Genomic DNA, 15,641 nt, shown 5'->3' on the forward strand with positions numbered 1-15,641 from the left:
GAATTCAGCTTTAACCTTCAAATCCTTCGAGTTCTGAAGCAAGGGATAACAAGCATTATTAGTCCTTTATTTCTCCTGGAAGACTTACTTTTCCATAGCAGAAGATTAACATGTACTTACTAGCTTCCTTAATCAAACACTAACCATATCTGTGTTTTCAAAGACTGGTATCAAGGTATTTCTAATCTGCTGTTTTAAACTGCAATGTTAAATATAATTCCCAGTTTCAAAAAGAAGATGAAACAATGTTTTGCACTGGAGAAACCGGAAGAGAGTTGCATCAGAAAAATAGCAGTACTGGTATTTGTGGTATGTGTAGAGAGTAGATGACAGATGTTACAAATATCAGGAGCAATATACATACAGAATAGACCAACTTTGACTTGTCTAAAACTGTAACTGTCTTGACATTAAACGGTTAATGTGACAAACAAAAGATAAAAGACAAGAAATGCAAAATTATGTTCCATTCACAGAGATTCACTCCATCTCCTGCAGCAGTTTTCTAGTATCATATCCAGGTAATATAAAACTACAAGTTAATCTTTAGACACCATGTCTTTAGTCACAAAAGTAAACACATTAGCATAGACTTAAATCTTTTAGAAACCAAAGTTATGGGTACTCACTTCACATTCCATTAATAGGCAAGGTAACTGTGAAACAGGAGTTCAACTTTTGTACAATGTGTGCATAGAGAGTTTCAGAGTTAAACCAACCATACAGGGTAAGCATTTTTTTTTGTTATGTTATTCCAAGAGAGAAGAAAAATAGGAAGTGTAATCCTAAAGCTGCAAAAATTGGCAGGAAGTCTCCAAAGCAAGCAAATTGCTTTGAACTCAAGAGTTTATATAACAGACACTATTACTCGAGTTATTCTCAGTTTATAACTTCTATTTTTAACAGATAATTTACAGTATAAAGAGAGCAAACCAAAAAGCTCTGCTGAAGCCAGTCATCTTGTATCCTCCTAATATACATAATAAAACTGGAACAATTTGAACCCTAAAAATTACCCCCCCAAAAGTCAAGTGCCAAGCAGATACATTCTTGGGACGTTAATACCTCAAGAACAACAAAAACCAACCCGTCAAATGCGGCAGACAGTGGAGATTTGGAAATGTCTTTACTCTGAATGTAAACAAAACTCCAAGGTGTCTGATCACATTAACTCTCCTCAGCACTCTGTAGAAGTGACAGCATGACTCACCAGCAGAACAGTCACAAGCACCCAGCACATGGCCTGCTGTAATTATAGCCTTCACAGAAGGCATGTTCTAGACCAATATAAAATAACCACATCTAAACAGCAGTACTTAGATCCCAGGAGGAGACACTTATAAAACGAGAAACAAATGAGGGGAGACCAGAAAAGTATATAAAGACAACACTGCAGCTTTAAAATAGAGGGTCTAATCATTTTTCTAGCAAGACTGTGAAGAAATGACTACTATACTAAAATAGCTGTTAAAAAAATAGATAAATTACTGGATGCCAGCTCCTCTTGTCTACAATCACTGTTACTCGCTACCTTCACACTGTGGTAACACTTTCTTTTAATGCATACACCTTCAAGAGATGCATGACCAAAGGGAGAAATAGGCACATATACATAAACTGGGAACACACACCAACAATCACCTTAAAGCCTAGAAGCACTAACTTACACTTACCCAAAAGGTTTGTTTCCAAACATATGCCAAGATTTCATGGTTGGCACTTAAATCAACTGGAATTTACTTATCAGGAAACTCATATAAACAGGCCAGTTTAATTTTCATTTTTATCATAATTAGTTAAGGTACTTAAGATTTAAAGTTACAAACAAATGAACAGCTAGTCCCAGATATAACACAACTTCAGTACAAACCTTTTTTTTTCTTAAAACAAACGTTCAGAAGTAGAGCTTTTGATTGGAATTTTTCTTATCCTATATTAGTGCTAGGCAGGAGGTGTATAATCCTTGCCTCAGAATCACTGACACAAAAATCCTGAGCCTAAGCACTTCCACTGAACAGTAGAAAGCTACTGAAGCACTCATGGTAGCATTAAAAGAACAGGAAAGAAAAAGATTTCTGAGAAAATGGAAAAATAAGATCCTAGTCCAACTTGGAAAGAATTCATCTTAACTTTTAGGTACAGATTTTGGAGCTGATGCTAAAAAAGGCTAAGCACAGATTTGCCAGAAGGTATTAATGGACCGTGCCTCCTGTATTGGCACCTCCATCACAGCATGTTCATCATGCAGTGAATAGATTCTTACCACCACTATTTAAATTGGGATTGCATCTAGACCTGGTATCATAAAATGATTTGGGTTGGAAGGGACCACAAGTCTCTAGTCAGACCTCCTGAACAAGGCAAAAGCAACACTGAATTCGGATCAGACTGTCAGAGCTTTCTTCAGCTGGGTGTTGAAAAGTCCCATGGACAGAGATCCACAGCTGCCCTGGGCAAACATTCTAAAGCTCAATTACATCGCTCTCCATCCCCACATGCAGAAACCTTCTGTTCATTTTTACAGTTGTTGTTGCTCATCATCCTGCTAACAACCTCCAAAAAGAGTCAGACTGTCTTTTGAACAACCTCCTCGGTAGGTACTAGAAGGTTATTAGGTCTCCCCCAAGCCATCTCTTCAGGCTAAGCAGACTCAGTTCGCTCTCACTTTTCCTAGCGAGACATGGGCTCCAGCTCCTTGACCATCTTCTTTCTGCAACCATAACATCAATTTCTTTTAGAAACATTAGCCATAAGCAGTTTGCTTTAAAGAACTTAACCACTTCAAACTGGGTCTTGTTATTCTTCTGCACTAAATCTGGATTTGCTACTTTTGTAAACCACGTGGCATTAAAAAATTAGCAAGTCATGCACACTTTTGATAAAGATAGGCATTACAACCTGTAATAAGCTATTACGCAAGTCATTTTGTTGCTGAGAGGATAGTAAGATGCATCAAAAAGCTCTTATACTTTCACACACTGCAGAACAGTAAGTCCAAGAACAGGTGAAGATGTCAGAAGCACCAAGCAAATTAATCCTAAACAGCTGGCATGTTCATTACACCTTGAAGTATTACTTAAAAAAGATGTTCCAAAATTAACACCTGAACCTTTTAATTGATCTTTCTCTGTAAATTATGCATATAATTATTCAAGCCATTTGCGTTGCCAAAAGTTTTAACTTCAGCAAGCACTTGAGGCACCATACCACAAGAAACAATCACAGTTAAGCACTACTACAGAGGCCTGAGAACTTTTATGTTTCAGTTATCAATGAACAGGTTTTTTCATAGCTTTTTTAGATGAAACAGATACAATGCCTGAAAATATTATTTGAATTCCTTAATAATACATGGACTAACAAGATACTTAGTACAAAAATGATAAATAGCCGCTCAGCAGTTTCCCCACACTTAAGCAGGAGGAATAATTGCATCCTGTCTGCAGGCAGAAGTTAACAAGCAGCAATTAAAGCATGTATGTTTGTTCCTAAGCATATCAAAGTAGGCGTCAAAGATGGAAATACAGTGCACAGATGATGGTCAAAGGTTTATAAATAACATGCTGACACTTTCATACTACAGATGGGCATTCTGTAGGTCTGCAGTAATCTCCACTAATCATTTCTACTGATAAGACACAGGAAGAACTCAATTTATGCAGGCCCTTCAGCATAAAGAGAACCAAAATAGCAATGGATGTACCTGGGATGAAGCAATAATGAAAAAGTCAAGCTATTAGGAAGTTATTACTGTTTCAAACTTTTATTCTTCAAACCCAGTCCAAGATAGACGTAACTTTGGTTTTTCTGTCCTGTATCAACATCAGCTTCCAATGAGTTGGGAAGAACAGGGAACACCTTTTTTCCTTTCTAGTAGAGGCTAAGCCAGCACAGCCTATTCTTTATTCTAATACTCTTCTAAGAATGTTTATCCTACTCTAGAGGAACAACAGAAAGCCAGGTACTTCCAGTTGCTGATCGACTTCAACCACAGGTCAGGGAAAGTCCACTTTCAAAAGAGTTTAACTGTGTTTAAGAAATAAAGAAAGCAATTCCTTCAGGTATGGCAATGAAGAAAGGTGTGCTTAATCAGCACAAGCAGAACAGACAGAATGAGTAACTGCAACGACAGTAAACAGCTTGTGAAAAGTAAAAATACTACATAAATCCTGTGAAGTGTTTTATGTTGTTTTATTACTCTGCATATCTTATGTAGTTCACTCCACTCCTACAAAGACTTACTCATGTCAACTTTAGTCAGTGAGATTATTCACAGCACACAATATACAGAACAAGTTTAAGTAGTTCAGGACAAAGGTCTTTAATCAAGGACCTCACTGCACTAATTGAGTTGTCCAGGTTGTAGCAGTAAGGTCTTAATCTGAAATGATGTCTGGTTATTGAAGTAGCAACAGTTAATTGTAAGAACAGACCTAAACCAGTGCCCACACTTCCAAAGAGGGAAAAGATTCATACCAACACAAACACCACCACACATGCTAACTGGAATGAAAATAACAACTAAAAATGAGGCACAAAAGCACTGCATATGCTTTTTTTCTTTAAAAACAAAAAAGAAAATTACCAGATAATAATCAGATGACAGTTCAAAATACTGAAACAGCCTACACATTTGCTATTTTGCAACTTCTGACCCTTAATTGCTGCCATTTTTCTGACAAACCAGTGCTCTGGAAAGAGAATATTTGTTGTAAGAATATTCCTCTCCTGATGGAGTAAGTAATTTGTTAAGACAACTACAATTCTGCATTTTATCTTCTAATTGCTTTTTAAGTCTACTTGCAATTTCAGCTCTATTGTCTCCTTCAAATAAGGAATGGCAAGGGACAAAACAGTCACATGACGTACGGCTCTAGTTTCTATCAAGGGGGGTTGTGTATCAACCACAGTTGAACCAATTACTATCCATTCAGAAAACCAAACATGCTAATTGAAAACCTAAACCATACTAAAACTGCCGCTACACTGGTTCTTCAGCACGTACCTGCACAAGCCTTCAACAGATTATGTATGCCATTCTGACTTGACTAGCATCTTTGTATACTTGAAAAAACAGAAGGCAAAACTGACCACACTCTGAAATGTCAGCTGAAAAATAAATGGGATGGAAGGAGCAGGAGTTGGTTTTAATTTAGATAGTAAAAGTATTATGACAGATTACTACCACAGAACATGCATTTAGAAAACCCTACAAAACAAAACTCACCATTCTGAAGCCTTAGTATAAGCAATTGCAAGAGCATCTGCACATAATCCAGCTAAAGTCAAGAAAATATAGCTTAAAAATACAAATACCTTTTAGCATTCCAGCTCACATTAAGGTAAATATAGGCAGTGACACAACTAGCAAAAAGCTAGTGTGTGGTTAAGCATTTGTTTAGTTTAAAACAGCAGACTGACCAATTATCTTCACAAACAAATAAAATATCTTCAGTTTGACCATACTGAATATTTTTTTTAATCAAGTATTTACATTATCTGGGTTTTCTATCAACATGGGCTTGGCTTGCCACTGACTTCACTATGGAAAGTACGTTTAGTAACTACTCTTCAAAAATCTTACCACTTCAGAAAACAACTGCTCAAGCAACACAGCAAAAAGACTGCATAGTAAAATAAACAGTTACTAGTTTTGTTTTCTCATATGTATTCTAACAGCAACTCTGGCAAGACCCTTTTAAGTGTTCTTTCTGTAAGAAGGGTTAGTTGTTCAGGATCGCAGCCAGCTGATGTCTTGGCAATAACATACAGGCTATTACATAAAGCTATAAAACAGCAAACTGGTAAGTCATACCTATAGACATAACTTAAAATCAAACTAAATTTACACATTAGTTCGCTTAAAAACGTAACTATAAAAAAAATGGAAGTCAAATTGTATTTGACAAGCAAATGACACCAGAAAAATACTCAGTATTTAAGGGATTAATTTATCAAGTAGAGCACCAAGAAATGCTAGAAAGTTCAAGTGCAAGGTCTTGCACCTGGGCTGGGGCAATCCAAAGCACAAATACAGGCTGAGTGGAAACTGAATTAAGAAGAGCCTTGAGGAGGATTTCGTGGTGGTGCTGATGAGAAACTCAACATGACACACTAATGTGTGCTTGCAGCCCAGGAGGGTAACTGTATGTGGGCTACATCAAAAGGGGCGTAACCAGCAGGTCAAGGGAGGTGATTTTCCCCCTCTACTCTACTATCCTCAGTCCCCACCTGGAGTACTGTACTCAGGTCAGGGGCCTCCAGCACAAGAGGGACACAGACCTGGTAGAACAAGTTCAGAGGATGCCACAAAAATTAGCAGAGCTGGAACCTCTCCCATGGAGACATGCTGAGAGAGCTGGGCTTGTTCAGCCTGGGTAATGGTAGGCCCCAGGGAGACCTCAGAGCAGCATTTCAGTACCTAAAGGGGGTCTATGATAAATCTGGAGAGGGACTTTTTTATAAGGACATATAGTGATAAGGGGGAATGGCTTTAAACTGACAGAGGGTAGATTTAGATTAGATATGAGAAAAAAAATAATCTTTACTATGATGGTGAATCCCTGGCACAGGCTCCCCAGAGTAGCTGTGGCTGCCCCACCCCTGGCAGTGTTTAAGGCCAGACTGGATGGGGATTGGAGCAACCTGGTCTAGTAAGGTGTCCCTGCCTGTGGCAGTGGGGTTGGAACGAGATGATTCCTTCCAACCCAAAACATGCTATGAAAGTTACCCAGAAGAATGAAAATGTTTGAAAATTTTTAAGAGGGCAGAATACCTGTTATGACAGGTGGCACACAGGGTAGTTAGATGAAACATGTTCAATTGGAAGTAACTATTGTCAAAGAGCTCTGAGAGACAGAAAATTTACAGGACCTAACTGAAGAGAAAACAAGAAAACCCACAAAAGGCTTGAGGGTTTTTTGTGCATCTCCAAAATGGTATTTGAAATTACAGGGAGGACTAACTCAGTTCACAGTCCCGGCATAGTAAGCACAAGACTTTCACTGTAAAGGTTCAACACCCTAATACCATTCAGAATATTTCTGAGTATTTCCTTAAAAAATGCTCTTACACTGAAAGTACGTATAGCATATCAAATGGCCTCTGCCTGTCAAAATTCGACAAATGCATTAGGACTGACTTTCAAGTAAAGTTTGCCCTGTGCACTCAATAGTGTAATAGCTATAATTTCAAAACATTTTCACATAATTTGGCAATTTTATTTAAATAAATACTGAAAAATTAGTTTATATTCATTAACAGCATATAAAAAAAAAAAACACAAAAAACCCCACTGCTTCAATTTCATTTTTTTTTTAATGGAAATTCCTATCGTTGTGTCACTTACGCATTAAGCCAACACAAATTAAGGGATTAAAAATAATAAAACCTCGCTACTTTGACCACTACCCACTGCCTTCAAATGCACACATTAGTCCAGGAATACGGCCCTTTACCAGAAACTGCAAAGAATTCTGCATGCAGAAAAGTCCTTATGACTGTTATCTAGGTCTGTTATTTAAACATGAGCTGGAAGAAAACAATTACAAGACGGATGGAAATTCAAATTTCAGTTTCAGTTCCAATTTTGAGGCCAGAAAGGATCATTATAATAATCTGGATTAGTTTCCTAAATGCTGCAGATGACAGACATCCAGAATGTAGTGTCGTTTGATGGTCACAGCTACTTCTCATGCTTCTTTATGCTGTAGCCAGTCCTTCAGGCAAATATAAAATCCTTAGCTAGAAAAATCAAACTACAAACTTCTTAAATACCTTAACAGCTATTTACCTTCTTTGTTACAAATGCATGGTTAGCTTCCAGTCTGAAATTATGCAGGGAAAATAAAGGATGATAAAGCTCAAAATGTATAAAAGAAAGATGAACCCCAAGCAATGATGCCGAGATCCTATCAAGCCACTCCTTACATTGGAGAAATCCAAACTGCTTTATTAAGGGAAATAAAAAAAACAACTGTAAGCCATACAGATGTAGAATGCAAGAGTCAAGAGAAGCAGTCAACTGTTCTCTCTCACAAATACAAAACTAAACAACTTGCTGTACGAGCTATGACTCTTGTATACAAAACAGTGCATACATTCATATCTGAAGCAACACCTTCCTCCTGATAAAACAGGAGTAAGGTGTTGCTGCACCTGGTAGAACCCGGTTCTACTCCTGGTAGAAACAAGTACATCACCACTCTCTGTGTGACCATCTAGGTATCGGAAACAAACAAACAAAAAAACCCCAACAATACACACAACCCTGTTTTTTTCCCCTTTTTAACTATTAGAATCAGTCCTCATCTTTCACTAAACAATCCAGATTTGATTTCGAAGTATGCACTTTTTGTTAAGTTATAATGCATTAACAGCTACTCTTATGCTTTTGCCTATTTTTTCCTCTTACCCAGGAAAACAACCATCTGTGATTCGCAATAAAGATAACAGGGTAGAAGAGGCATTTCAACCCTCAGCATGTCTACATATGATTCATCCATGGGTTGTCCCCCTTAAAGTGAAACAGCGAAAGTTTGTTTTGCTCATCACTACATACAACATGAAAATAGTTATGTATAACATTCAGAAATACCAGATGAATGAAAATTAATTCTTTCCAGTGTAACACTCCTCTGTAAACCTAATATGTAACAGAAAAATTATTTACACTGACTGCATTTTGAGGGCTCAGTTACTCCCAAGATCCTTCTTTTGGTATTGTACTACACTCTGAATTGAGATCCTAAACACTTGGCTCTTTCTTACCACTCCATTCACTTCTCACACTACCGTTGCTAAAGTTTCCTATATTAAGCCCTGTAAATTCTTACATGAAAGCCACAGTCTTTCTTCATACCTCCTTTTACACTACCTAGCTACTTAAAACTTTTCCCCCCCCACTGTCCCTTGTTATTAAGGAAGTCAGGAACACTTTCCAATTGTTTTAAATCGTATCAACTCTGGTACTGGAAAAAGTCTTTTAGAAGGGCCAGAGATACAAATTACAATTTCACAAAGCTTCAAGGATATAAAAATATTAAATGTACATCAAACCCACATATCCATTACACATAATAACTGCAGAACAGTAAACTGGTTTGGGCAGTAGTTATTTCCCTTTTTTTAATTAACTGTTTAATTTAACAGTTGTTTACAACACAGATTATAGAAAGAACCTTACAGCAATCTCCCAAAAAGATGAACTAGGACTTCATGCTATAACAGCCACAGAAAGTGGAGAATCTACTGTGAATATCAAGGTTTCCCAGAACTCCAAACAAAGTATTACATGTTATTGGGCTACAAATGTCAGGAGGGAGGTTTTTTTTTTCTATTTTTAGTTTCAGAGGAGTTGAATCTTTAACACTCTTCCAGATCTTTTCCATCCCCTCATGAGTCCTGCCATCCTTCTCCCAACTCCTTTTGTCTTCCTTAACTCTTCCATTTTATTCCCTACATTCACAGGAAACGTATCAAAATGAATATTTTCCTGATAGTATTTCCAAAACCCTACCTCTTTCCTGTTACTTCTTGGAAATGCACTAATGGTTTCTGGCTGCTAGCCTCCTTGACAGGCATCACTGTAAATCAGAACCTAAATCACCCCCTTGTTACCTCTTACTTCTTCAGTTTTTTTTTAAAAACACAGACACAACTTTCTTTCATTTCTTCCCCAACTCACTTTTATCCTCTTTCTACATCAAGCTTAAATTTCTCATCCTCACCTTCTAGGCTGCACAAGCTCTGCCCCTGCTTCACGTGCCTGATGACAGCCTGTATTTCACTAAACCCTCTTTCCTTAGAGGTGACATGGAAAGAAAAACACCAGGGCTTCAGGAGTGGGTGCTGATTGTTTGGTTGTTGTTTTGCAAGTTTTTGTGTTGGTGATTTGTTTCAGGGGTTTGGCTGGTTGTTTTTTGCTTTTGTTTTTCCTTCTCTATGATAAAAGCATGACAGGTTCATCAACAGGAGCCTGATTCTGTTTGGGTGCCCACCCACCATCGGAGATACCACCCTACCACAAATCCAGCAATAACTGGCTACCTGGTTTGTTGTTTATAGGGACAGGTCTTGAGGACTTTCTGGATGACTCAAAATTATAGCTAAGTGTTTTAAACTCTCAGCAGAAGAAGGTGAAAGTGCTACATATTCAAACTAACACATAAAAATAAAAATAATTTAAGAGTTAACAATTATCTTTCCTCCCCTACATTCCAGTCAAAATAGTTTTTAGGCTGCACTTTTTAACACCACTCCAAAAACCAATTACAGCCTTCCCCATTAACCATAAAACCAGCAACAAAACAGACAGAGCCTGTTAAGCTTTGGTCGTCTTTTGGTGCTTTATTTTACGTACATGTCTGTGCTTTCCGTATCTGCAGTATCTCCCAGGCCCACAGAAACCGGCAAGCCTTCTGTAGACCTCCACCATTATCCCCAGAACCCCTTTCAGCCCAGACACACGCTCTCCTGCACAAACCCAGGGGAGCAGCATACCCTGCGGAGAGCACACCGGTGACCGCGGCACCTTACGCCACTTCACGAAAAAGCTTGCACGACTTCACCCCAACCACCAAACTTCCCAGAGAACACAAAGTGAACCCGGACACGTGCCACTGGCCCAGGCCCCGTCCCACTGCCATCACGACTCGGATCCCCACCAGCGCAGCTGCTGGAGCCCCGCGCCCAGGAGGCCCACCCCAGCCCAGGAGACGCAGGTGGCTCACACACCTACCCCGAAGGCTCCTCCCGCTGAACCCTCCCCCTACCTGTCCATAGACTGCGGCAGGGCCAAGCCTGTCTGCTCGGACATGGCTCCCGGGAGAAAGAGCGGGCCTAGCCGAAGGCCCGGAGCCTGACAAAGGCGGCTCTGGCGACGACAAAGCCGCACGTCACACGCGTGGAGGTGGAGAAAAGGAAGCGAGAGGAAGGGCAGCAAAACCACCGTCCTGCGGGGCTGCCCCTCCTTCCGCAGGCGGGGACGAAGCGGACAGCCGGTCGCCGAGGCAGCACGGAGCCGTCCGCAAAAGCTGCGCGGCCCAGGCCGCCGCGCTGCCGGAGCAAGACACGCAGCACACCCCCTGTGAGGTAAGCGCCGACCCGTCGCCACCACCCACCCGCCACAATACGCTTGCGCCAGGGAACGGGCCACCGCCCCGCGACACGCTGGGAAATGTAGTTCTGCTGCTGCCGGGAGTTTAAAGGTCCTGGTGGGCGCAGCCTGCTCTCTCTTCCTTCCCCGCTACCCTTCCCTATGTCTCTCTTTGCTGCTGCCGCGTAGTCGCTGCCCGGCACCGCGCGCGGGCAGGTAGGGAAAGCGGTAGGGTAATGGGGGTACGCGGGGGAAGGTCAGCACCTGGCCCCGCTCCCGCTGTGGTGGCTGCCACTCCCGAACACACAGTGCTCGCCGCCGCCCCGGTTTTTCTGAGGGCCTGAAGGCACGGGGCAGTGGGAGCGGCCATCGCCCTTCTCGCGCAGCAACCGTTGCCCTCGGCGGCGGGTGAGGCGAGAGGCGCAGCACGGTCCCGCCTCACGGGAGGAGGGAAGTGGAGAAAGACTGGGCCGCCGCCTTCTCTGTGCCCTCGGGGGACGCTCGCAGGGCAGGAGCAGCACCCTCGCCATTCCTTTGCCTGCCGAGCAGGTGCAGGCAGCACCAGCCCCCTCCTTGGCGGGGAGGACCGGGGGAAGAGGTGACTCTGCCAGGTGCCTGCCCCAGTTGGCTGCCGAGACGGGCGGGGGCTGGCACTGCGGCAGGGAAGTTAATCCGGTTTTGTGGGCTTGGTGGCAATGACAGGCACAAGTACCCGGCGTGCTCGGTGGAGGCCTGGTGGCCACTAGCTTCTGTACGCAAGTGGGGTGAGGCGTGGGACGGCTGGTGGTAATGACGCTGCTCTCGCTTCGGTTTGTAGGCGTGCTTCCTAATGGAAAAAAAGTCCTTTTGAAGTGCTTTTAAAATTTGTTGTACGTTCTGAAGTCAGAACATCCCATCAGTCCGTGAGTCCTGGAAATTTAGAAAATGAAAATTCATTATAGAAGAAAGAGGTGGATAGCACCTGGAGAGAAGTTGCCTTTCTATTTTATTTCCATTCTGGGTGTCTTGTCTTCCACTCTTTTCAGTCTGAGTGTATGCTTGCTTGTAAAGGTTCTGTATAACGTCATGCTCCCCTAGCAAAGGCTGATACCTTACTTTTCAAAGGCATTTGTGACATTCCAGATTCTTGGGAAGGCTGATTAATGAAGGTCATCTTTGAATTTTCCTTTTAATGTGATACACGTAAAAGTACTTTTTTTAATAGTTCTTTTCATATTTTTTGTTGCATGTAACTAGTCCTAGATACCTGGTGTAAATTGCAACTTTGTTGTGCTGTAGTTACTGTACAAAGTAGTAATTTACAGGGCCAACCCCTTAACTGTGCAACTGCATCAACCTACATCTGTTCTTGGTTAGGACAGGTAGTATTTGCATGGTGGATATACATGACTATAGAGATCAGGTAGAACAGAAAGGAGACTTTTAATGAATATACTGGATCCTTTGACTGTGCTGCCGTAGGCGAAAATCAGTCTGGTTTTCAGAGTCTTTACTTGAGAGAAATGTATTGTAAAAATGTGTGCGAGTATCAGGACTTGGTCTTGATGGCTATATTATACCTATGGAGTAGGGAGGGTGTTGTTTTATTTTCTAGTTGCTACAAGTATCATAAATTCGAATGCTAAAGTAATTATAGTGATGTAAGTGCTCCATACAAGAAGTATGTATAGAAGCAAGTAGGAAGAAGGTGTCATGCTGACGTCCTGTCCCAGAAAACTTATTTATTAAGTACTTATTCTTAAGACTGTAAAATTCAGTTTTGCTTGTACTGCTAAGAAGTCTTGGGTATACAGTGGCTTGAGTAAACCATGTGGTCATGATTTCCTGGAAGAGAGCCTAATACACACTGTCCCAGTTACAGCTGTTTGTGAAACTTAAGAGTAATATTATATACCAGAGTTTCTGGTTCCTAATCTTGGTCTGGAATAAGTGCATTGTCTATTGGCCTAGATCAGCTAGACTGGCCAAATGCTTAGGGTTCATATATTTATTCTAAAATGTTACAAATGGAAATAGGGAAGCTGGTTTTATCCTTACGTTTATGTGACATGAGAAGGGGTAATGGTTTTAAACAAATAGAGGGTAGATTTAAACTGGTTAAGGAAGACATTTTTTACTGTGGGGGTGATGAAAACCTGAACAGGTTGCCGAGAGAGAGGTGGTAGATGCACCATCCCTGAAAATATTAAAGGTCAGGGTGGACAGGGTTCTGAGCAACCTGATCTAGTTGAAGATGTCCCTGCTTATTGCAACAGAGTTGGACTTAGACAACCTCTAAAAGTCCCTTCCAACCCAAAGATTCTGTAATTCTTTGACTGTGTAATGGCAAGCCTCTTATCATTCCATAAAAAGCTTAAAGATCCTGAAATCTACAAACTGATTTGTGCCTGTTGGACAGCTTGGGGTGTATGTCCTCCATTTGTCTGCTCTTCTCAGAATCAAAGTCCTAAAATACATATATAACCATTTCTGAATTTAAGGAAAAAAATCCTTATTCCCTGACAGAGCATGAGTCTCCTCATCTCTTCGCCTTAACAAGACCAGATATGCAGCTGCTTTATACAAATACTTGGTTTATTCTCCCTAATAATCTCCTCCTTCAATTCACTCTCCCTCATCCCATTTGTGTCTTCTTTTTCTTTCCACTTTTTGTTCTTTATGCTTCTTTTTTTTTGCATTGGCAATTTCCACTATAAATTTCATGTTGCTTCTGGCAGTTTTTTAATTTTTTGGAAACTATTGTTTCCTGTATCATCCCTTAATAGATCCTTCTTTGTTCCTTCCTTCTGTCTCCATGATGTTAATTGTACTGTCTTACTCTGTTCTCTCTTACCTTCACCTGATGGTAGCTGCATTTGAGCCCTGAGTGAACTCTCCTGGGAAGGCTCCTTACTTCCAATGCAAAGTGAGGTAAAAGGGTTGCTATTAATTGAGATTTGACAAGGCTTGGCTTCACTGATGCTAACTGGAGGTGGCAGACATTTTGGATTGAATAAAACTGCACATCTGGAGGCAAGTATAGATCTTAATGAAGATCACCAAAACCAGTATAAGCTATTTAGGGTTTAAGATTGAGTCCTAAATTTGGCTATCAGATTTATGTCAAAATGTCACCATTGAAAATACTAAATCATTTCCTAACAAATTTATAGAGATTTAAACATAAGAAAGAAGTTAACAAGAATTATTCACTATTTTCAGTAAAGCTAAGTACCCTGGCAATATGGATATTCTATTTTGGCAAAACTGCATTTCTAACTGCTATGATAGTAATGTGTAAAATTAAATTACAAGATTGGTTAGGCATTTTTTTATCTAGTTGATTCCACCTTAAAAAGAAAATAAAAAATAAAAAGAAGCCCTCAATTAAACTAAAATGAAACAAATCTAAACTGAGAAAAATGTTTCTACAATAAAACTATTTTTCTTCAGTAACATAATACTTAAACTTCAAGCTAGTTGGAATATTCACTTCTGGCAAAAACACCATCATGGTCTGTTAATCAGAATGGGCTTAAATTGCTTAATAATGAATTTGATAAAATAAAAACACACTCAATACAGTGTGAACTGAGTTAGCTAGGCTTACTTGGGCCTTTTTTACAGTTGTTTCTTTGGAACTGGCACAGGTCAAGTAATGCTAAGCTCCTGTGTTCTGATACAGCTGTTGCTACTATTTTTTAACTTCCAGTTATGAAAGAATTGCCTGATAGAAACAAAAACCTGTTTCTTCTAGTGGCCAATTGATCAAAAACTCTATGTTCTGATGTTCTTTGCTTATGGAGTGCTGTTCCATTTGTGAACATCGTAAGAAGCACCTTCCTTATCTTACTCATTGATCTATAAAGTGAAGCTGTCTCCTGGGGAAAACTGACAGCAAGGGTGTGGTCCCTTCCACATGAATCTTCAAATCATCTGAAAAGCAATAACCCAGAAGTAAATAGGAATGTAAAGCTGGGGTATAGAATGCCTAGAGCTACCTCTGTGATAGCTGGGATATTTCAACAAATGAGGTTTTCTCAACTGCTGTAATAAAGCAGTTTTCCTTCTCATAATGATTCAGAGTAGCACAAACAGGTTACAGCAAGTGTTGAGAAACTCTTAATTACAGCATTGATTTAAGGCAGGTAGACCATATAGTCCAACATAAACAGAAGGTAGAAAGTAACGTGTTTAACAGTCCATTTTCAACTGCTCTAATGTACCTTCGTCAGCTTTAGTCATGTCTTTTCACTGATAAAGCTAAGCATATTTCATCATTTGAACAATCAGCTTGCACTTTTATTAAATATTGATATTTTCACACTTCTGTTTTCAATTATATAATTTCTATACAAGCATTAGTATTTACTCCTGCATATTAGTATTATGAATAATTATCTAGAATAAATATCCAGAATAATTCATGTGACAGTACAAGACAGAACATAAATGCCAGTGAATGGAATTCTGAAAACTTTACCTGACCTACATTAATCATCAAAATATTAATACGAGAGGAAGGCCTGTCAGACTGTGTATTGATGTGGAGGTTAGACATATGTAG

The 15,641-nt window shown here is 40.0% G+C and overlaps 2 protein-coding genes across 4 annotated transcripts in view; one reads left to right on the forward strand and one right to left on the reverse strand.

Annotated features, from left to right (window-relative positions):
• MARCHF5 (membrane associated ring-CH-type finger 5) overlaps positions 1-11,106 on the reverse strand; it is a 30,899-nt gene extending 19,793 nt beyond the window's left edge. The window contains exon 1 of the mRNA XM_061349034.1: positions 10,773-11,106. Coding sequence (XP_061205018.1) covers positions 10,773-10,816 — 44 coding nt within the window. The 5' untranslated portion in view covers positions 10,817-11,106. The remainder of the gene's footprint in view (positions 1-10,772) is intronic.
• CPEB3 (cytoplasmic polyadenylation element binding protein 3) overlaps positions 10,958-15,641 on the forward strand; it is a 92,769-nt gene continuing 88,085 nt past the window's right edge. Inside the window, exon 1 of one of the 3 annotated variants that reach the window (XM_061349010.1) lies at positions 10,958-11,091. The gene's annotated coding sequence lies outside the window, so the exon portion shown is untranslated. Of the gene's footprint in view, positions 11,092-11,128; positions 11,312-15,641 lie in introns of those variants that run through there. The other 2 variants (XM_061349011.1, XM_061349009.1) reach the window with 2 other exon arrangements.

The sequence above is a fragment of the Neopsephotus bourkii genome, unplaced genomic scaffold, assembly GCF_033783945.1.
Source record: "Neopsephotus bourkii isolate Nb327-2 ecotype Australia unplaced genomic scaffold, CSIRO-AGI_Nbou_v1 NB_379, whole genome shotgun sequence".
Taxonomy (NCBI): domain Eukaryota; kingdom Metazoa; phylum Chordata; class Aves; order Psittaciformes; family Psittacidae; genus Neopsephotus; species Neopsephotus bourkii.